Source organism: Acartia tonsa, chromosome 10, assembly GCF_053477335.1.
Source record: "Acartia tonsa isolate MP-2025a chromosome 10, ASM5347733v1, whole genome shotgun sequence".
In the NCBI taxonomy this organism is placed as follows: Eukaryota; Metazoa; Arthropoda; class Copepoda; order Calanoida; family Acartiidae; genus Acartia; species Acartia tonsa.
In genome coordinates, this window is record NC_137269.1 from 11,278,157 (window position 1) to 11,302,056 (window position 23,900).

At 32.1% G+C, this 23,900-nt stretch overlaps 1 protein-coding gene across 4 annotated transcripts in view; it reads left to right on the top strand.

Annotated features, from left to right (window-relative positions):
- Positions 1 to 23,900, top strand: part of LOC145329375 (uncharacterized) — a 70,512-nt gene that overhangs the window by 18,770 nt on the left and 27,842 nt on the right. For 3 of the 4 annotated variants that reach the window (XM_080173462.1, XM_080173465.1, XM_080173464.1), the window contains 16 exons: positions 2,276 to 2,369; positions 3,203 to 3,316; positions 4,667 to 4,778; positions 6,493 to 6,578; positions 7,149 to 7,244; positions 8,348 to 8,409; positions 8,891 to 8,970; positions 9,308 to 9,388; positions 10,655 to 10,784; positions 11,126 to 11,239; positions 11,605 to 11,678; positions 13,441 to 13,545; positions 17,625 to 17,734; positions 18,405 to 18,541; positions 20,657 to 20,848; positions 21,186 to 21,301. In XM_080173462.1, coding sequence (XP_080029588.1) covers positions 2,276 to 2,369; positions 3,203 to 3,316; positions 4,667 to 4,778; positions 6,493 to 6,578; positions 7,149 to 7,244; positions 8,348 to 8,409; positions 8,891 to 8,970; positions 9,308 to 9,388; positions 10,655 to 10,784; positions 11,126 to 11,239; positions 11,605 to 11,678; positions 13,441 to 13,545; positions 17,625 to 17,734; positions 18,405 to 18,541; positions 20,657 to 20,848; positions 21,186 to 21,301 — 1,703 coding nt within the window. The remainder of the gene's footprint in view (positions 1 to 2,275; positions 2,370 to 3,202; positions 3,317 to 4,666; positions 4,779 to 6,492; positions 6,579 to 7,148; positions 7,245 to 8,347; positions 8,410 to 8,890; positions 8,971 to 9,307; positions 9,389 to 10,654; positions 10,785 to 11,125; positions 11,240 to 11,604; positions 11,679 to 13,440; positions 13,546 to 17,624; positions 17,735 to 18,404; positions 18,542 to 20,656; positions 20,849 to 21,185; positions 21,302 to 23,900) is intronic. The other variant, XM_080173463.1, reaches the window with a different exon arrangement.

Sequence of the window (23,900 nt, forward strand, 5' to 3'; positions counted from 1 at the left end):
CGTCAGGATGGAGATATTCAACTCTCAGTTATGTGTCGTACTCATTTGAAACAAGTCACTCAGTTATAGCTCTTTATCTTTCACACACAGAAAATGAGATAGAAAATAACAGAAGGGGGGGGGGGGGGGTGCCCTCCCTCGAGACTGTTAAGGGTTAACAAACATTGTCAATTGGGTTGTGCAATATCTTTTGATATGATTCCCGTCAATGTAGCTCAAAAACAATGGAAGTTACAGCTTCTTAAATGTGCTTATTAGACTATATTTACACCCCCCAATTGACGCCCCTTGTGTAAAACCCCTATTATAAGTATTTTTCACCATTATTTTAAAAGATATATGTATACTTATTGTTATTTAAATAAAATTTCATCAAAATTTTCAAATATACACACTATGATTTTTTGTCATTTTTCGGGATTTCTGGAACACAGTGTGCTGGTATTATTATTTCTTAAATCTTTAAATTATTTCATTTGATTAGTATGTTTTAGATGTAAAAATATATAAAAAGTCTTAACAGCGATGCCTTATTTTAAAAAAGATTTCTTTTCTTAAAAAATTGAGGCTTAAAAATTCTAATCTAACTTATTGACTTCCTTTCCACGCCAAAGGTTTTATTAGCTATTATTTTTTTTCGTATAATAGTTTGATAACCACTAAACTGTATGTGTATAAACTAGAATTACCAAAGCCATGGCTCATAATTATAAGACTGTACTCGAGACTGACTCCTTAGAAACGTATTCAATAATTGCCCCAAAATTTTTCTCCCGGAAAATTTTACAATTTCACAAATTTTACCCTCTAAGAACGATAATCATTTTATACAAAATGATATACGTCTTATTTGAGATCAAATAATATCTTAATTTGGAGCTTTTATAAAGAAAACTTAAATTTAGAAAGTTTTTCTTAACATAATAAAACAAGGATAAAAAATATCCAAAGATCGACAAATAAGACGAACGAACGAACAAACAAACGCCTACTATACAAAATAGTAGTGATTGTATACTTTAAGCCTATTATATCGGAATTTGCTGTTCCGATTGGGCTTGGATTTTCAGGGAAGGTTAATATAAGTAATGAGATGGTTTTAGGCAATTTTACAACTTTTTTTCTACTGAAACAATGTCTCCTATGAGCTATGGTAGAATCCTCTAATTAAATACGTATTAAGTGGCATTTTTTATCATAAGCCTCGCTGTAAAAAATGGTTTTGCCCTGATTTTTAGAGTATGGCGATACGTAGCAAATAAAAAGTAAAAAAGGCGTACTTCCTTTGACGAACAGACCATAATTATAGAAAAATTCCATATTTTACACAAAATAGAAAAGTCTTACATGCAAACTTAAGAATTTTTATAAAAAAGTTTTATTTCGGCCGCATGGGGTTATTTTCCTTACATTATGCAATTTTTTCTGTTACCATAAGACCATGTAAGTAAAAATTTTGGTGTAGTAGGGAAATTGAGTTTGACTCATGTAGTTAAAAAATGTTTCTTACGTTATTTGAAATTTTAAATAAGGTGATTTTATTCTTCTTGAAAGTGAACAAATTATTAAAATTAGAAAGTAGTTATTATATGATTATTTTCATTTGATTTTGAGTTGCGTTTAGATTTTAATTTAATATTGGATGAAAAAAATCATTTTGTTAACGTATTTATATTGTTACTTCTGTGTTTATCGTTATTTTCCTTATACTAAAATAAAAAGCTAGATACATCTATCCATTTAAAACTAAAAGCGGCTTAAAAGCAGTTGGACAGCCATGGATGGTATATACTTAAATATGCTCAATAATGCTAAAATTGTTTTCAAGAAAAATCAAAGGTCTAGCTTTAATAGCGGTTAAGTAAATCGTATGTTCCCCCATAGCATTACGGACTGACGAACAAACAAAGTCATTATAGAGTAGCTTCGCTACTAACAATAAGAAGTGATTAATGAAGTAAAGCAGAGGGAAGTTTAATATTTGATTATGCGATACAATGGAGAAATTTAATGCAAACTCTTTTATACATTTAGTTTTTGTCTTTTTATGACTTAATTGTAAATAAGTGGATATTACTTAAGGTCGGGTCAGGTTAAGATATATTGGGTATAGTACAGGGAAGTCCCAAAAGAAATAAAATACCCACATATATTATTTTCATTTTGAAATAAAAAAGATTGAAATGGGGGGAGGGGGTTTCAGTACTTGCTATGCACTATTAACTGAAGAACCTTTTTAAAAAAAATTATTATATTTCATTGCATATCTATTTAGGATTTGGCAGTGGATGAATCTGCAGTAGAAGCTGAAGAGGAAGAATATACCTGGAACTCTGATTATGATATTAATCAATATGGTTATATGAAAGGTAAGCTTATAGTAAAAAGGAGTGTGATAGCAGCTGATTATATTCTTCACTTACTTTCTACTAATGGCTCCCTTTCCTCCTTTTTTGTTTGGAAATTAAATATTTTGAGGATATATCAGTATATCAGACATAGAGTAAAACTAAAAGAGGAAGGCATAAACTTATAGAGATACCACGAACCTAAAATTGATACTTATTCAGCTTATTCACTCAATTTGGATTTGTGTGATATTCTGCGATTAGCCATGGGTTTTTTTATTACTAGTAAGGTGGGTATTGATTCATTAATGTTAAGAAAATTTGTTTTATAATTGATTTGCTGGATTTCTAATCCTTACACTTATCATAAAATCTAATGTTTTATAAGCAGTTTGTTGTATAATTTGTTTGAGTAATTACTTGTTAAAAGTTTATTTATATAAACATTCCAATTCAATTAGAATTTTTTTTTAAGTATTTGCTAATTCCAACTTAACTTATCCAATTTAAGTTTTTCTCTGGTTATATAGGATTATCATTGAATGTTTAAATTATATATATATATATTGTATATAGTCTATGTATAATGTATATTCCGTGACATGCTAAGTCAGTGCTTATAAACGATACCCATGTCTTCGTCCCCTAGAATTCTTTAGGTTAACATGAAATATTTTGTATATTCTTTAAATACTTTTAGGAGTAGGAAAAGAGCCTAAGACTTTGAATAAAATAGCCTAAAAAACCTTACCTACCTAAAATAAAGATTTCATCCGTCAATTCAGTATTTAGCGAGATCTTAAATGTCTAATTACTTTTATAATATGACCGTCTTTTTAATATATTTTATTCAGGCGAGGCCAAAAATGCAAGCAAGGCGTCTGTTGATGGAGGGTGTCGAGTTCATAAAGTTCCAGTCCTTGTCAATCCTGTTATAGTTCTCATACTAGCTGTTATAAACTTTACAGGTATAAAGTTCTGGTCCTAGTTAATCCTGTTATAGTTCTCATACTGGCTGTTATAAACTTTACAGGTATAAAGTTCTGGTCCTAGTTAATCTTGTTATAGTTCTCATACTAGCTGTTATAAACTTTATAGGTATAAAGTTTTGGTCTTAGTTAATCCTGTTATAGTTCTCATACTGGCTGTTATAAACTTTACAGGTATAAAGTTTTGGTCTTAGTTAATCCTGTTATAGTTCTCATACTGGCTGTTATAAACTTTACAGGTTTAAAGTTCTGGTCCTAGTTAATCTTGTTATAGTTCTCATACTGGCTGTTATAAACTTTACAGGTAAAAAGTTTTGGTCTTAGTTAATCCTGTTATAGTTCTCATATTGGCTGTAATAAACTTTACAGGTAAAAAGTTTTGGTCCTAGTTAATCCTGTTATAGTTCTCATACTGGCTGTTATAAACTTTACAGGTTTAAAGTTCTGGTCCTAGTTAATCTTGTTATAGTTCTTATACTGGCTGTTATAAACTTTACAGGTAAAAAGTTTTGGTCTTAGTTAATCCTGTTATAGTTCTCATACTGGCTGTTATAAACTTTACAGGTTTAAAGTTTTGGTCTTAGTTAATCCTGTTATAGTTCTCATACTGGCTGTTATAAACTTTACGGGTATAAAGTTCTGGTCCTAATTAATCCTGTTATAGTTCTCATACTGGCTGTTATAAACTTCACAGGTATAAAATTCTGGTCCTAGTTAATACTATTATAGTTCTCATACTGGCTGTCATTAACTTTATAGGTATAAAGTTCTGGTCCTTGTTAATATTGTTATAGTTCTCATACTGGCTGTCATTAACTTCACAGGTATAAAGTTCTGGTCCCGGTTATTCCTGAATAGTTCTCATCCTGGCTGTAATAAACTTTACAGGTATGAAGTTCTGGTCCTAGTTAATCTTGTTATAGTTCTCATACTGGCTGTTATAAAATTTACAGGCATAAAGTTCTGGTCCTAGTTAATCTTGTTATAGTTCTCATACTGGCTGTTATAAACTTTACAGGTATAAAGTTCTGGTCCTAGTTAATCTTGTTATAGTTCTCATACTGGCTGTTATAAACTTTACAGGTATAAAGTTCTGGTCCTAGTTAATACTGTTATAGTTCTCATACTGGCTGTTATAAACTTTACAGGTATAAAGTTCTGGTCCTGGTTATTCCTAAATAGTTCTTTTCTGGGAAGCTTTGTATTATCTCCAGGTGATAGCATCTATTAAGTTGTTAGCCTAGGGTTTGCCCTTCCTCCCCAAGATTTCAGCTTATTAAAAAGTTTAACAAGCAACAAAAAGATTTTTTCAAGCAACATTATGTTTAGGGCTGTTTCCTGGATGGCTGTCTGGATTTCTTACCGGATTAATCCTGTGTGGGATCCTTTGTATTACAATCCTTCTAGTTCTTAATCCAGCTGTTTCCTATGCACCCACCAGGTATGTATACAAAGTCTAGAGATAGAAACACAACTTAATTCATAGATGTAATTAATAAGATCATCAGTGTCCATAATATTTTATGTACCATAACATTGAAGGCTTTGATTAGCGTCAATTTGTTAATTTTTGATAATTAGGATATGTCCATCCGTTTATAAAAGATAAAAAAAAATAGTACCTAATTTACATTGTACACTTCACTAGGTATTACTTGATAAAATCGCCTTTTTTATGTTGTACCTACTTGCTAAATATGATAGGAAGTTTTGCATATATTTTATTTAATTTTTTTTGTTTTGTATCCTTTTAAAAAGGAATAGATATGACTCTTTTAAATGTGCCATTACTTCTTTTAACTTATCTAAATAAGCCATTAAGCCGACCCAAGCAGTATAAGTGTACAGTATTGTTTTTATTAAAATAGTTCAGTTTTACTTCTAAAAATCATTGGGGAGATTCAATGTTTTAGCTTCTACTTTTTAATAACTCCAAACTAAGTTTGAGTCAGCATTACATCCAACTTTTCATAATTTTCACTAGAAAAACACTTCTATGCATGTTAATTCTTGTGTATTTTATTGAGAATCATTCGTAAAAACACGCTAATAAATTGATATCCGTAAATAGAAATAAGCAGGGGTATGATCTAGTAATTTATTTAAAGGGGGAGGCGAATGTGCCACTTTTTGAAACCAAAAGTAAAACGTGCATGATCTCAGCCCATAAAAGAGTTACAGCTCTAAAATTCAACACAGCAGTTGCTTTTGTGGAGAACAATATGAAACTGTGAAGAAAAGGCGTCGAAACCGCCGTTTCCCACCGAATATGTTTGCCTTTTTTCGCCAAATTAGACAGTTCTCAATCATCTGAGATAAACTTTTTTCTCATAAAAATTTCCCTTATATTTTGACGTGACACTTGTAATATTTCAAAAATGTCAATTAAAAAAAAGTGTAAAATCTTACAAGTGTCAAGTAAAATTATATAAGCGAAATATTTTTGAAAAAAAAAAGTTTTATCTCAGATGATTGAAAATTATCTATTATGGCGAGAAAAGGCAAAAAAAAATTCGGCGCCTTTTCTTCATAGTTCCATATTGTTCTCCACCAAAGCAACTGCAGGGCCGAATTTTAGAGCTGTAACTCTTTTATGGGCTGAGATCATGCACGTTTTACTTTTGCTTTCAAAAAGTGGCACATCCGCCTCCCCCTTTAAATAAATTACTAGATCATACCCCTGCTTATTTCTATTTATGGATATCCATTTATCAGCGTGTTTTTACGAATGATTCTCAATAAAATACACGAGAATCAACATTCATAGAAGTGTTTTTCTAGTGAAACTTGCGCAAAACATTTATTTGTAACGTTTATTTTCCCTTATATTTGTTTTTTTGCAGCACAGGTAAAAACAAGATTTACTCACTCTTTAAAAACAAACCCTTTAGTTAGTACAAATAAAAAATGGTTTCTTTGTAAATAACCGAAGGATATTTAGATATTTATAGATTTTATTGTTTCTTTTATGTCAATTGGTTCTTAAATCCATTGTTTTGACTAAGAAAACACTTAATATTCTATTTTTAAATTTTTTTTATTTTAAAATCATAACTCTATGTAGAAGTTTACTTCGCCTTTTAATCAGTGGGACACAGCAAAATTTGCCTCCTAAGTTTCTTAAATAATCTTTTAATTTGAAGTTTTAAATTTAGTAGTCTGATATATTTACCTGGAACTCGAATTCCCTTGGTTCAAGTTGTTTTGGAGAGTTCTTTCATGAACAGGAGACCTTTTTATCAGGGATTCAGGAAGCAGTAGTTGGCAATGATTATGTCCATAGTCTATTAGAAGCACTTTTATATAAGAAAGTTTTCTCAGAAAAGAAAGCCTAAGGGTTAAAATTCATTATGTAGATATTATAATTGCGTAGAAGATTAGAATCTTGTATAGATAAGGTTGTTATCAGCATTTGAATTGCTCTAGACAGCAAAAAAAACAATCAGTAGAATTTTTTATCCTTAAAGCATACGCGTGTGGTTAGGGTTGTCAACATTCAAATTTGGCAGAAAGGCCTTCCATTGTTTATAATCCGTCTCCAATTTTTACACTCCCTGGTAAGCTACTGCCTAAAAGCTTGTAACGCACCAAAAAAATATGAAGCTTTAAATGTTCCTGGTCTAATATTATTTTCAATCGTCATTTATTGTTAGTTCATGTTATGTTCAGATGTGCTTCGTAGGATAAAAAATCCTAAATTCTACCTAATTTTAAAACGTTGATTACTTCATTCCAAAGAACAAACTTTGATTTTCCCGAAACTATAATTGTTAGCTCAACTACTAATTCCTGTATCCCTTATGTTTTGTGAAGAATGTAATGTTAGTGATATACTCGCATGATCATCATTGTAGGCAGGAGGACCACAAACCAGCACAGATTCAAGTTTTTGAAGAACCACCTTTAAGTAAGTAGTTTTATTTCTTTTATAGGTTCCAGGGAGGGAGGGGATATTGGATTATAAATACCAATGATAGCCAAAGTTTTAAAACCTATTTTTCATTTGTTCAAATCTTTGGGACTGGGTACTTTTATTAGATTATGATTGGTTGGTTTTTTTCCGCCAATAAATTTTACTTAAAGAATGGGTAATTTTGTTTATAATTTGGGATGTGGGATATAAATGTATCGTCCAGTGTATTTTCCCTTAAGATATTATACAAAGTAATAATGTTGTTTATTTGTCTGTAGCTTAAGATTTCCATAACTACTTAACCGATTAAGTTTTATATTTTAGGGAAACTTCACTTGGTTTTCGGGATGGTTTTAGGCTATTCTATTTTAAAATCTTGCTCTTAGGATCATTTTATTCTATTTTTCTGTCTTTTCATACCCCTCTGAATACAGCCTCCCTAGAATTAGAAGCTAGGGGCGCAATCGTTAGTTATACATTAATTGTAATGTTTTTAAATTGATTATAATGCTGATTATTTACTGAAAAAAGACCTATAATTTTGTAGCACTTAATTATCATTATTGTAGATTTAATATTATAGGACAGCTACACAAACATATTTATTTAATACATTGTATAAAGTTTATTAATTGAAATGTTTGGCTAACTTTGGTAACAAGTTAAGTTACATAAAACAAAATTGCAAAATTATACATATAAAATTACTGAGCACCTAACTTTTCTAAATGGATTAACAATAAGAAAAAACTTTGCAGTGCTCTGTATTGTAGGAATGTATTGTGTATCAGGGAAGGAAGGGATCATTAGACTTTTAGTTACACTGGTACCCAAAGTTTTATAATCACGTTTTTTTATTGGCTTTAATATTTTATTTTGGATACTTTTATTTTATGATAGGTTTGTTTGTAAAGTTAAGTGTCTAAATGTTTCAACCAATAGTTTTAATCTATTGAAGGGAATGTATGATAATGTACATTAATTTATCGTCCATTGTCTTATCCCTTAAGATCCCTGATTGTGTATACATACATATATAAGAAATATGGATGTTTATTGTTATTAGGAGCTAAGCATTAATACTTTATTTTGTTTAGCACAAGCTTGGATGAACCTTCTACCGCAAAAGTTCCATCCCTATGATTGTGAAACATATCAGGTATCATCTTTACCTTTGTGTATAACCAATGTAACCAACTATAGAGTATCAATCCTTCGGAGTCACAAACATTACTTAGCCCTGATTTATTCAAAGGTTGAAAAACAATAGATGTCAATGATCTAAATATATTCCTAGTTTAATTAAGCTGAGTGTTAATTTTCATAGAATACATTTTTTTAAAGCAATTGGCAGTAATATACATTTTATAGTAGGTATTTATCTCATAGTATCATAGACAGTTTTCCCCAATTTATTAAGCCCCAAGGGGCCGAAGGCCCAGGCTAACAAAACTGGTATTAATATTAAGATTTTTAAAATATTCTTAGAAAACTGTGTATAATGCTATGCTATACATGATTTTTCAGTATAGCTGCGAACTGGTTCTAATCCAGCGGATATTAGTCGGTTTCGAAGCCATACTGGAAATAAAATTATATAAAATTTTTATCAATTCAGATAGGTATATCTTATATTTTAGGTTAAAAACACCATCTCAGTTCGCGTAACCATTGAACACCACATGCTAAAAATTGAGTATCCAGAAAAAAATATTTCAATGTAAGTATGTTTTACTTTTAATAACGTTAACCAGAAAAATAGCAATCTTAAAAAGTTATATAGAAACATTTTAATAAAAAGTTGTTTTATTTAAGATCTTTAAGTATGACAATTTTGATATTTTTTGTAAAATTCATGCTTACAGAGCATTTTTCTTTATATTACGATTATAAGAAATTAAAGAAAATGTGATTTAATTGTCCCAAATACGCATATTAAAATCATTTTTAAACAGTTTCAGGTACGAATTTAAACCACTCTATATTTGTTTTATAAAGCTGATCTACCCGTGATCTTTGTTGTTCTTGTCAACTCTTAAACTTATTTTGTATTCCAGGCGCCAAACAGCAGATGAAGTGATCCCACCAGATTTAAAATTTCACCTCCACACTGACCATATAGACTTGTCCACAGCCAGGTAAACACCAGTGAGGGAGGGGGGGGGACCATATAGACTTGTCCACAGCCAGGTAAACACCAGGGAGGGAGGGGGAGGAGACCATATAGACTTGTCCACAGCCAGGTAAACACCAGGGAGGGAGGGGGAGGAGACCATATAGACTTGTCCAGAGCCAGGTAAACACCAGGGAGGGAGGGGGAGGAGACCATATAGACTTGTCCACAGCTAGGTAAATACCAGGGAGGGAGGGGGAGGGGACCATATAGACTTGTCCACAGCCAGGTAAACACCAGGGAGGGAGGGGGGGGGGACCATATAGACTTGTCCACAGCCACGTAAACACCAGGGAGGGAGGGGGAGGAGACCATATAGACTTGTCCAGAGCCAGGTAAACACCAGGGAGGGAGGGGGAGGAGACCATATAGACTTGTCCACAGCCAGGTAAACACCAGGGAGGGAGGGGGAGGGGACCATATAGACTTGTCCACAGCAAGGTAAACACCAGGGAGGGAGGGGGAGGAGATCAGACCATACAGACTTGTCCACAGCCAGGTAAACACCAGGGAGGGAGGGGAGGAGCCCATATAGACTTGTCCACAGCCAGGTAAATACCAGGGAGGGAGGGGGAGGGGACCATATAGACTTGTCCACAGCCAGGTAAACACCATAGGGGGGAGGGGTAGGGAGAGGACATTGGGTTGGAAATTACCTGAGATTAAGGGATAAGACAATTGCTGATAAATTCATGTACATCCCATTCCCCAATGATTATGTACAACATTACTCCTTCTGTAGATTACAATAAATGGCTTAAACGTTTGGATACTCAACTTAAAAAAAACAACTATTCAAAATGTAATTAAAGTCCCAAAGTTTTGAAGCATAGTAATAAGAAAACGTTATCATAAAAGTAAAACTTTGGAAACTAGTATAATAAACAGTCCAATCAATGTCTTCTCCCTTCCTGGGAAAACAGAGACAAATTTGCTGATTAAAGCAAGCGATGAAAAAAACCTTTTCCAGTATGGCTTCAAACCCATTAAATATCCTCTGGATTAGAACCGGTTCTCAGCCATACTGAAAAATCATGTATCATATCGTACATCAGACAATTACTTACGAAGAATAAAATGAAAAATGAAAAGATCAATACAGGTGTTGTTAGCCCGGGCCTTCTTCCACTAGGGTCTACCAAAACCGGAATTAATCCTATTATTTATCGTTTTGCTATCCGCGGAAAGCTTTCTATGATACTTTGCGATAAATAACTGATCTTGTTTTCAGTATTCGCCTGTTACCTGACAAACTTGCCAATAGTAAGAAGTTCAGAAAGAAATATCCCATAGAAATTCGACCCAATGGTTTGAAGCCCGGCCACGAAGCCAATGTTGTTGCCGATAATCCTTGTCCTGAGGTAAGAATTATACATATAATATATCTAGTGGGTCCATCTGACCCCAAACTACGCCAAACTTCAAAAGGGATTTCATAGCAGTTAGGTATTCAAGTTTTATAAACAACGAAATTTTTTGAAGATATAATTCAAGAAATATAATTTTATCCTAAGGTGGCCCCTCCTTTTTTATAGGGTGGACCATCATAATGAGGACAAAAGTTGGGGTTCACATGAGTTGCGAAAACTCAACTTATGCATGTATGTTTCTGCATTTTCCTAAAAGATGGACAAAATGAAAGCATTACACAAATGAGTTTTATATATGTCTAATTATTTGTTTGACATTCTTTATATTGTAGTTTGAGGGCTCTGATGGCGAGCTCGAGGAGTATTCAAGTGTTGATGGTTCTCCACTTTCTAGATCTCCTGTTAATACTACAGCTCCTATTAATATAGCAGATATAAATAGACAGGTAATAACTTTACTCATAGTATTTATAAAGTTCTCCTTTCTGGAATTTTTTATGATTAATTCTAAAAAGTAACATATAAGGTCGATGTTCTGCATAAAGTAGCAATTTTTTGCTCGGTTGCGACTGTAATTTATCTGCAGACTGCCAAAAAAAAGTTTGTAAAATGTAAAACATTAATCAAGAACGTCCACGATCCATAGAAGCCAGTTGTGGGAAATTTAAAGCTAAACACTAGGGCTTGTATCAAGAGATGGTGAATTTTAGTCCTTTAAAGCACTTGGTTCTTAACTGAAGAACATGGCAATTGGCTATTTATAGATTAGCTTTGCAACTAAAAACTCCAAAATAAAAATTATTTGTTACAGGAGAGTACCAAATCTTTGCTACCAGGAGGTCACAAAGAATCCAAGGCATTTTACCTTTTCGCCAGAAGTGACAGGTAACAGTTTTTTGCAGAACAGTCGGCTGCGCATCTAGTTTCTTGGGGCTCTGTATTCGAAGGTTAAGGGAAGTGGTAGAAACATAGCATGAACCTATCATAAAACTTAACCTAAAAATGAAAAACGTTTGCAAAAAAAAAGGCAGAGCTTGTAATACAAGCTCTGCCTTTTGAGAGAATGAAATTCACAAAAGACAGAGCTTGTAAAAGAAAAGACGCAGCTTGTAAGAAAAAAAACCATCCCGAAATTTAAAATTCCTAAAATTAAGAACGCGAATGGTTTATTGGTTAGATAGATCTACATGAAAACGTTATTACTTTATATGATAGGATAACAAAACTGGGGGAGGGGGTGAATTTAATGAAAGTTTTGTATTGTGCAAATACTTTAGATTGAGAAATATAAGTTAAAATTAAGATGTTAATTTTGTTTTACGTAAGTTGAGAAAAAACTATTTTTTTTAAATCCTATTCATAATTCCAATTTTTTATTAAATAAGTTTGTTTGAAAGTATTAAAAAAATAATTTACTAAAAAAAACATTTTCAATAGTTAATATGTTTCCAATGAACTAATCAAAAATATTCATATTTTTACTAGCGGTACTACTTTATATTTTTAATCTGATCCAGATTTTATCTGTAAATTGTATATTTAGCCTTAATATATGAGTATTGGGTGTTTTTACACATTGTACGTTGTTGAGCGCTGATACCCCCCCCCCCCCTTATTAAAAAAAGATTAAAAATTAAGGGGGGTAGTTTTTCATTTGTTTGTTTATTACTTTAGGTCAGTTTAAGTTACGATATATTGGGTAGTCAAAACCACATTCCTCCCCCCCCCCCCCTTGGGTTGAGTTGGGGTTTACAGAACCTAACTTACGCTTTGTGATAAATTATTAAATAATGCTGCACTGCTCACATTGATAATTATTATTGTTATTAGAGAGAAAGAGGATATATACATTGATAATTATTATTGTTATTAGAGAGAAAGAGGATATATACATTGATAATTATTATTGTTATTAGAGAGAAAGAGGATATATACATTGATAATTATTATTGTTATTAGAGAGAAAGAGGATATATACATTGATAATTATTATTGTTATTAGAGAGAAAGAGGATATATACATTGATAATTATTATTGTTATTAGAGAGAAAGAGGATATATACATTGATAATTATTATTGTTATTAGAGAGAAAGAGGATATATACATTGATAATTATTATTGTCATTAGAGAGAAAGAGGATATATACATTGATAATTATTATTGTTATTAGAGAGAAAGAGGATATATACATTGATAATTATTATTGTTATTAGAGAGAAAGAGGATATATACATTGATAATTATTATTGTCATTAGAGAGAAAGAGGATATATACATTGATAATTATTATTGTTATTAGAGAGAAAGAGGATATATACATTGATAATTATTATTGTTATTAGAGAGAAAGAGGATATATACATTGATAATTATTATTGTTATTAGAGAGAAAGAGGATATATACATTGATAATTATTATTGTTATTAGAGAGAAAGAGGATATATACATTGATAATTATTATTGTCATTAGAGAGAAAGAGGATATATACATTGATAATTATTATTGTTATTAGAGAGAAAGAGGATATATACATTGATAATTATTATTGTTATTAGAGAGAAAGAGGATATATACATTGATAATTATTATTGTCATTAGAGAGAAAGAGGATATATACATTGATAATTATTATTGTTATTAGAGAGAAAGAGGATATATACAAGGCTCTCTTAGATGGACATCATTTCCTGGAAGATTCATTCAGAGATGCGGACAGGATGCAGGGCATCTATACTCCACCAAATAGGTTAGTTAAGGGGGGGGGAAGTTCTGCCACTTTCGCGTAAACAGTGTGCAGTGGACTAGGTATTGATTTTAGATTATAGGTTATTTAGGATAAAAGTTTACTTTTGGGTATTAGTTCACGTATATTTAATCATTTTTTGAATAGGTCTCCAGGTTCAGGTGCTGCAGGCTGGAAGGTCGTTTCTGGACAGGTAAAAAAATTAAAAAATTTTTGTTTGAAGAGTTAGAGAGCAACTTATAAAACAAAATATGCTTCTTTTTGAATGTTATTAACATATCTGCAGAAAAAATTAAATTCGGCCTCCAGGTTCAGGTGCTGCAGGCCTCCAGGTACACTCTGGACAGGTAAAAATTAAGTTTTCTTATTTGAAGAGTTAGAGGTACACTTATTAAACCAAATATGCATCTTTATGGATGTTATCATCATATTTGCAGAAAAATTTAAAATCGGCCTCCAGGTTCAGGTGCTGCAGGCCTCCAGGTACACTCTGGACAGGTAAAAATTAAGTTTTCTTATTTGAAGAGTTAGAGGTACACTTATTTAACCAAATATGCATCTTTATGGATGTTATCATCATATTTGCAGAAAAATTTAAAATCGGCCTCCAGGTTCAGGTGCTGCAGGCCTCCAGGTACACTCTGGACAGGTAAAAATTAAGTTTTCTTATTTGAAGAGTTAGAGGTACACTTATTTAACCAAATATGCATCTTTATGGATGTTATCATCATATTTGCAGAAAAATTTAAAATCGGCCTCCAGGTTCAGGTGCTGCAGGCCTCCAGGTACACTCTGGACAGGTAAAAATTAAAATTTCTTATTTGAAGAGTTTGATGTACACTTATTTAACCAAATATGCATCTTTTTGGATGTTATTACCATATTTGAAGAAAAAATGACAATCGGCCTCCAGGTTCAGGTGCTGCAGGCCTCCAGGTACACTCTGGACAGGTAAAAATTAAAATTTCTTATTTGAAGAGTTAGAGCTACACTTATTTAACCAAATATGCATCTTTTTGGATGTTATTACCATATTTGAAGAAAAAAAATGACAATCGGCCTCCAGGTTCAGGTGCTGCAGGCCTCCAGGTACACTCTGGACAGGTAGAAATTAAAATTTCTTATTTGAAGAGTTAGAGGTACACTTATAAAACAAAATATGCATCTTTTTGGATGTTATTACCATATTTGAAGGTAAATTGACAATCGGCCTCCAGGTTTAGGTGCTGCAGGCCTCCAGGTACACTCTGGACAGGTAAAAATTTAAATTTCTTATTTAAAGAGTTAGAGATACACTTATTAAACCAAATATGCAACTTATTGGATGTTATTACCATATTTAAAGGTAAATTGACAATCGGCCTCCAGGTTCAGGTGCTGCAGGCCTCCAGGTACACTCTGGACAGGCAGTTATAATATTTTTTGATACTTTTTGATTTGGACACCTTACCTGGATCCTGGTGACCACTGGTGACTGCTTGTGGCCGCTGGCAAGGTAAATTCCAATAAAGGTAATATTTGATATTAGAGGAAAGGTTTCTAAATAGAAAATTATTAAAATATAATAATATGACAAAATTTATTAAGTAAGTCTTCTATTTTTGTTCCAGGCAGGCACTAGGTAGCCTCCAGGAGCCTGCTGATTAAGCAGTATTTTGTTATATAATGTATTTGTATGATTTGACAAGTTTTTTTTATATTCTAAATACAAAGTATTAAGATACAAAAATCTAGTCTTCTAGTTAAGCAGCATTTTATTAAATAATGTATTTCTTTTTGATAATGTAAGTTGTACATATTTTAAAAAAGATAATTTGATCTGTAAAATATTTTTTCAGAGTTCTAAAATGAAGAAAAATTTATTGTTCACTGGAAATAAGTAATTGACGAAAGTTATGTGAATATTATTTAGGATAACATTGCAAATTTTATGCTCTAATTTTTTATATAAAGTTTCTTTTCTATTTCTACATAGTATACCTTTCTTTTAAATAAAAGATTACACATTTGATTTACCTGTCCAGCAGGCTCTTGGAGGCCGCCTACAGCCTGTCTGGAGCCTTAAATGCTATATTATACTAAATTATTATAATTTAGCCATTTTCTTTTTAGAAACCATTCCTATAAATTCAAAAATAACCATTTAGGATTTTTTAACTGGCTACCAACAACCAGCAGTCTACAGGATCCAGGTAAGGTTTCCAAATTAAAAATTATTAAAAAATATTTTATCTGCCTGTCCAGAGTTGACCTGTAGGCCTCCAGTACCTGAACCTGGAGGCTGATTGTCAATTTATCTTCAAATATGATAATAACATCCAAAAACACGCATATTTGGATTAATAAGTGTACCTCTAACTCTTCAAATAAGAAATTTTAATTTTTACCTGTCCAGATTGTACCTGGAGGCATGCAGCACCTGAAACTAGAGTCCAATTTGATTTTTTTCTTTAAATATGATAATAACATCCAAAAAGATGTATATTTGGTTTTATAAGTGTACCTGTAACCCTTTAAATAATTTTTTTTAATTTTTACCTGTCTAGAATGGATCTGGAGGCCTGCAGCACCTGTACCTGGAGGCCGAATATCAATTTACCTTCAAATATGATAATAACATCCAAAAATACGCATATTTGGTTTAATAAGTTTACCTCTAACTCTTTAAATAATTTTTTTAAAATTTTTACCTGTCCAGAATGTACCTGGAGGCCTGCAGCACCTGAACCTGGAGGCCGATTGTCAATTTACCTTCAAATATGGTAATAACATCCAAAAAGATGCATATTTTGTTTTATAAGTGTACCTCTAACTCTTCAAATAAGAAATTTTGATTTTTACCTGTCCAGAGTGTACCTGGAGGCCTGCAGCACCTGAACCTGGAGGCCGATTGTCATTTTTTCTTCAAATATGGTAATAACATCCAAAAAGATGCATATTTTGTTTTATAAGTGTACCTCTAACTCTTTAAATAAGAAATTTTAATTTTTACCTGTCCAGAGTGTACCTGGAGGCCTGCAGCACCTGAACCTGGAGGCCGATTTTAAATTTTTCTGCAAATATGATGATAACATCCATAAAGATGCATATTTGGTTAAATAAGTGTACCTCTAACTCTTCAAATAAGAAAACTTAATTTTTACCTGTCCAGAGTGTACCTGGAGGCCTGCAGCACCTGAACCTGGAGGCCGATTGTCATTTTTTCTTCTAATTTGGTAATAACATTCAAAAAGATGCATATTTGGTTTAATAAGTGTACCTCTAACTCTTCAAATAAATTTGTTTAATTTTTACCTGTCCAGAGTGTACCTGGAGGCCTGCAGCACCTGAACCTGGAGGCCGAATTTAATTTTTTCTGCAGATATGTTAATAACATTCAAAAAGAAGCATATTTTGTTTTATAAGTTGCTCTCTAACTCTTCAAACAAAAAATTTTTAATTTTTTTACCTGTCCAGAAACGACCTTCCAGCCTGCAGCACCTGAACCTGGAGACCTATTCAAAAAATGATTAAATATACGTGAACTAATACCCAAAAGTAAACTTTTATCCTAAATAACCTATAATCTAAAATCAATACCTAGTCCACTGCACACTGTTTACGCGAAAGTGGCAGAACTTCCCCCCCCCTTAATAAAGTTTTGTGATGTAACAAAAGGGAAGTGGGTAAGAAGGGGAGGGGTGGGGGAGGAAGTTGGTTGTGGTGAAATTTTCACTTGTTTCAAGTTTATATGAATCACTGTCTTAGAAATAGAATCGTTGCTGCTTTCATTTTTGGGTTAAATATATGGCTTTAAGATGAATAAGTCTTTGTATTTGTGTTTAATGTTTATGAATCTGTCAACAGAAAGCATGAAACTTTAAGTTAAAGATAAATAAAATTGAAGTAAAAAACGTTGTTTTAGTATAAAAAGATCTATAGTATAGATGTTTATACAGACAACTTCCTCCCTTTCTTTTTCAATGACCTTTTTTGTCTGCTTCTAAAGTATTTTCTGTTATTTGGTTGTTGAGACGCGGCTGCCGAGCCATGGTTTTCATCACTTGTTCTTTAGTACATGAACTAAATAGCATTGTATCTAGTCGAATGACAGCACGAGAAAGGTCCCAGTTCTTTACTGACTTTATGGCAAAAGTAATGGATGCTCCCACGGCTAAATATCCAAACTCACCAGAAACACCAACTTTTACAGGTTTACATTTTATACAATTAGAGTTTTGACGTCTGTATGAAGCGCATAGGTATCAGCTAAAATTGTTTATAATAGCTATTTATCGCATCGCATTATAGAAGACAGCTTTCCGCGAATTGATTTATTATTTGTGGATCTTACTTCTGAATATCATGTTTCCATTACACGAACCGCTGGATTAGAACCAGGGGTGGATTCTTAAAAAACATTTGCCCCACTAATCGATTAGTGGGACAAAATTGTTTTCGTAAAAAATCAACCAAAATCACATTAAAAATCTACAAAAATTAAACAAAATCATATGTTAATACCTAACCCTTTTATGATTTTGTTTAATTTTTGTAGATTTTTAATGTGATTTTGGTGGATTTTTCACGAAAACAATTTTGCCCAACTAAGCGATTAGTGGGGCAAATTTTTTTAAGAATCCACCTCTGTTCTCAGTTATACTGAAAAATCATGTATAGCATCGTATTACAGACAATTTTCTACGTATATTAATGAAAATCATAAAACTGAAACCAGATTTGTTACCTCGGGCCTTGGTCACTCGGAGCCAAAACAGTGTTTACATATTAACATTTTTCATTTGCATATCCGCTGAAAGTTGCCTATAATACGATGTGATTTATAACTAATATTGTTTTGTCAAACTAATGATATGTTATAGGAAGCCCTGAAGTGCAGTATCCAGAATGGTGCGCACACTTTCTCAATGTTTACATCTACAGAATATTCTATGATGTTCACCAGAACAAGGACCTCACTGAGATGATTATGAAGAAAGTGAACAACAAGCTTGCCAAGGTAAAGGTTTTATTTTCTACACGTTAAGGTACAATGACATGCAATCTTTACAAAAAGATATTTAACCCGCGACTGTGTAGGTAAGGTGATAGGTTCGAAACTTGTCCAAAGGTGTTAAAAATGGTTCCAGCTGCTGTTATGTCTGATGCGTGATAAAATTAAAAACGGTTAAAAAACGGGGAAATGCCCTGCTCCAAAAAATTCGCAATAACTTATTACCATGCACAGAAGGTAGGTATCAAGTAGGTAAATAGTTTTAATTGCTTTTTTTGGAAAACATCACATTGTAATATTATATAAAAGATTTCTTCTGAAAATGCTGATAAGAATTGCGTTATAGGTTTTGATTGCAATATTTTATATGCATGCATTCAATTGCATAATAATAATGGATATAGAATACGTGGGTAATGTGACAGGGGAATTTTATCGTCAATTTAGAATGCTAATAAAGTCCTCATATATTGGTCTATTCGTTCCTCCATGATAAGGGGAGGTAATAGGACAAAGTCTTAAGGTGGGAGGGATGGGGATATCTATATTAGACAGCTGGGATAAACATTTTTTCACAATGTCCACACATATTCTATATCCATTATAATCTTTAAAAAATCAATAATTTTCTCTAGAAATCCCTCCTACATGAAAATATAAGATTGATTCTGAGTAACACCTTTGTTAGTCTGTAATAAGGGATTTAAAGAATATAGCAACTAAAGAATTATTTTGCCTTTTGTAGCTTATTAATGCTCATATTGTAAGGAAGCATGGAATTTGAATACTTAATAGAAGGAACTGTTATATTTAACAAGAGAATAATAGGTAACTTGAATGCATCTTAGAAAATTAATCATGTCTCCAGCCTTTCTCTAATTATAAAATTAACATTATTGAGACAAATTGTATTGTATTATGTTCAGGATTTTTTCACAAAAAAAAATATTTTTGATACAATGTCTTTTCCCTTGAACCCCTTGGATAATAACAGCTGAATTAGCAATAATATAATGAGATAGGGTTGAAGAGGTAGTCACTATCTTATATCTCACTTATTTCCAGGGAGGGAAGGGGCATTGGACCATAAATTAAATTGGTACCCAAAGTTTATTATCACCATTTCTCATTAATTGGCTTTAAAAACTTTGAGTACTTTTATTAAATCTGAATCCGGTTGTACAAAACTTTCAATGTTCTAACTTTTCTACCAATGATTTTAGTCTAAAGACTGGTTAAGATGTCTGCATATATCAACTTTTTTGTGCATATTGTCTACAAAAGGAAAGCCTGCATGAAACAGACTAAAATCTTAATATGATTAGGTAGATAAACTTTGAAAGTAAGGCTAAAAATATTTGTTGGGAAGAGAAAGAGGAAAAATAACACAAAATATTTTGTTATTCATTCATATTTAGTAAGACATTATTATATTAGGTTTTCCTAAGGAATTGTGCAGGGCCCGGCAGCCTCAGCCATCATCAGCCGCGCGGCTTTTATCAGCCACAGATAAAGCCCCAGGCCAGGTCGAAACCGCGCGGCTAAAAAAATAATAAACCTCAGCCATCAAACTTCAAATTAGCCAATAAAAGCCTTAGCCGCTCGAAGCCTAACTTTTCTTTGCCATCCTCGCAGCCACCTAAAGAAGTGGCTTTTTAGCAGCTTTAAATGCTTAAATACCCTTTAAAACAGCTTACTGAAGTAGCAAAAGCAAATTACTAGGTAGGTTTAAGGAAGAATAAGTCGCCTTCAGCCCCAGCAACTCTCATTCTGAGGCATCAAATTTTAGTTCAGCCGCTGCCAGTCATAGTCACATGCAGCTGTACGGCTGAAGGCGCAGCTGTCGAACCCTAGAATTATGTCATTTCAAAGACAAGAGGATAATCTTCGTATTTCTTTTTGAGGAAAAAATAGAAATATTTTTAAAAATTTTCTTCTTTTACATGAATATTTTATATCTTTTGATTTGATATTTAAAAGAAGATATTTCTCACAAAAAAAGTTTTTTGTGGTGGATCATGTTTAACAGAATAAATAATTTTTTTTATTATTTTTCAGAATTGTTAGCTTAGACTTATATTCTTTGCTAGGTATAGTGTTCACCAAATCTTTTTCTTCTAGGTTAAAGAGCTAAAATATTTCAAGTATATCGGCATTACCAACCTAAACTTTGGCCTTACGACTCCTCAGATAAAGTGGGTGTCTCGCCCCACCCAGAATGCGCGAGGCCTGTGGACCCATGTGGGGCTAGAGTATGAGGGATGCATTACTGTTAGTATTGAGATTAGCGGACTTAATCTTCTTGAAGATGCGGTGAGTATTTTTTAATACTCTTAGTAAATAGGTATATTGGTGTCGTTTAAGTTTTTAAAAATGTAATCGTAACCTTTTTTACCTAATACTAATATTAAAATGATGTGTGTGAATCTTAAGATCTCATAAATCACTGGACCGATATTGTTCTCCTTTAAATTGAAACTTCTCATAAGTCCAGTAAAGTTTATAACTATTTTTAGGTGGGTACCTTCTTCAACCCCCCAATTGGGAAAAAAAATAAGCCTTTATCCCCCTCCCAAACTTCCCTCATTTGCCACTATAGGTATCTACGGGCGTAGCCAATAGTTTATTACAAATTAGTATTCTATTTTAGCCTGGAGGTGGAGTCCAGTTCAAGATGCTAATGGAGGAGGATCCTGGAGCTTTACCAGTGAAGACTCAAGGTCAGGGCACCAGAGAATGGAGCAGGCTGGAGGCGGCTACTAACAGGTAAGAATTATATACATATTTATAATAGGAAATCTCGTCTTTCCTAAAACCCTTCATTCTAAATAAGTAACCCTAGTAATCTCTGTCTCAGCAATTTACCTTTTTTTGTGCTTATATAAGCATTTTTGTCAGATTTAAGTAGGACGTGCTCACATCGGGAAAGTCCGCACTTTACAACAAAAGTGGCTTACTTAAATCGGACATGTCGGACTAACGAGCCATTTTCGTAGGTTAATTGCTTACTTGAAGAACTATTATTGCCCTATAAACCCCTAAAAAACCCCAAAAATAAGGGTGGCTGATAAGAATCAGCAAAATCGGACGCTTTTGAGGTAAATGTCTTACAGATTAAGATTTTAATCCGGATTATTTTTCCTCAAAATTTAATCCCTTCTCAGACATTTAGGCTATATTTGTAGTTGATTGCTTATTTATATCTTCCATTTTTGCTACAAAATCCTTACTTAAACAAGCCATTTTTGTGATTAATGTCCTACTTATATCTTCCATTTTTGCTACAAAATCCTTACTTAAATAAGCCATTTTTGGGGTTGATTACTGACTTAAATCATCCATTTTTGTTGCAAAATCCTTACTTAAATAAGCCATTTTTGGAGTTCATTGCTTACTTAAATCATCCATTTTTGTTGCAAAAACCTTACTTAAATAAGCCATTTTTGGGGTTGATTGCTTACTTAAATCATCCATTTTTGCTACAAAATCCTTACTTAAATAAGCCATTTTTGGGGTTGATTACTTACTTAAATCATCCATTTTTGTTGCAAAACGCTTACTTAAATAAGCCATTTTTGGGGTTGATTACTTACTTAAATCATCCATTTTTGTTGCAAAATCCTTACTTAAATAAGCCATTTTTGGGGTTGATTACTTACTTAAATCATCCATTTTTGCTACAAAATCCTTACTTAAATAAGCCATTTTTGGGGTTGAGTACTTACTTAAATCATCCATTTTTGTTGCAAAATCCTTACTTAATTAAGACATTTTTGGGGTTGATTGCTTACTTAAATCATCCATTTTTGTTGCAAAACCTTTACTTAAATAAGCCATTTTTGGGGTTGATTACTTACTTAAATCATCCATTTTGGTTGCAAAATCCTTATTTAAATAAGCCATTTTTGTGATAAACTTCTTACTTATATCTTCCATTTTTGTTACAAAATCCTTACTTAAACAAGCCATTTTTGTGATTAAATTCCTACTTATATCTTCCATTTTGGCTACAAAATTCTTACTCAAACAAGCCATTTTTGTGATTAATCTCCCACTTATATATTCCATTTTTGTTACAAAATTCTTACTTAAACAAGCCATTTTTGAGATTAATTTCTTACTTAAATCTTCCATTTTTGCTACAAAATCCTTACTTAAACAAGCCATTTTTTGTGATTTATTTTCTACTTTCATGATGAAAATTGGCAAAATTGAACCTATAATTAATGTTAAAAAAAACTTTATAAGTCAAATTATATTAAACTACATGATATTATACAGTATTACAATACATTCAAAAATTTTATATTCTTTTCATGTTTAAAAAATGACTGATGAAAGTTTGTTTTAAATCTATACAAATCAGTTTAAATCAAATTCACTAGTTTTCTGCATAAATCAATCTTCTGTTTTGATTTAAAGTTGTGTTATAAAGTTCCAGCAAAACCACTCTAACCACAGACTGAGACAATCTGCCTTTGAAGTGATTCTAATGTACTCTAATGATATTTTGATTGATTTATCAACTCTGTTCTCCAATGAAGTAAACTCCTGAGAAAAAATTACTAAAAATTAAATATTTAATATTGATATGAAATACACAAAACTACTTTTTCTAACATATGTTTCTTTAATATTTAGAATAAATATTCATGAATTATTATTAATATTTAGAATAAATAAATAATAGTAAAATATCTAATATAGTATTTGTCATTTGGGATTAGACTTTTATTCAAAAAAAAATTTAAAGCTATTATATATGAAAACAAGCAATGAAGTGCACTGATGTCTAAGGGGGGAGGGATGTACAGGTATGATAACCCCCACCCTCAATGAAATTTGGCATTTAGGAACTAAGACATCATTGTGGAGCTTCTATGTAATACAGCATGACACACTAAAAGTATTTTATAGGGTTTACAGACCATATTACTTAGTGTATCAAAAAAAGTAGCATATGTTCTTGATCTCTTAAAATTTCCACACAAGAAAAAAATTTTAGAAAGAGCCTAAATTTTGAAAAAGTAACTTAAGAAAAAGTAACTTACATAAGTTTTAAGTACAAAGTTAAAATAAGTTTTAAGTTGAAAGCATTTTTTGAGTCTTGTAAGGTTAATGATATTTTCATGATCTTAACTTTTTTAACAAAAAAGATATCAACAAAATAAAATTTCATCAAAATGAGTTTTGGTTTTCAAAAGCATAATTTGCCAGAGATCTAAAAAGATATGTCGAAAAGGGGGCCAAATAAATGTCAGAATTCATCCTTTATTATACACATTGTGATGAAAAAATTAAGTTTTTAAAGTTAAAAGAATTTTCTATTATTGGGATTATTTATAGTGTAGGGGCGCCGTGGCTC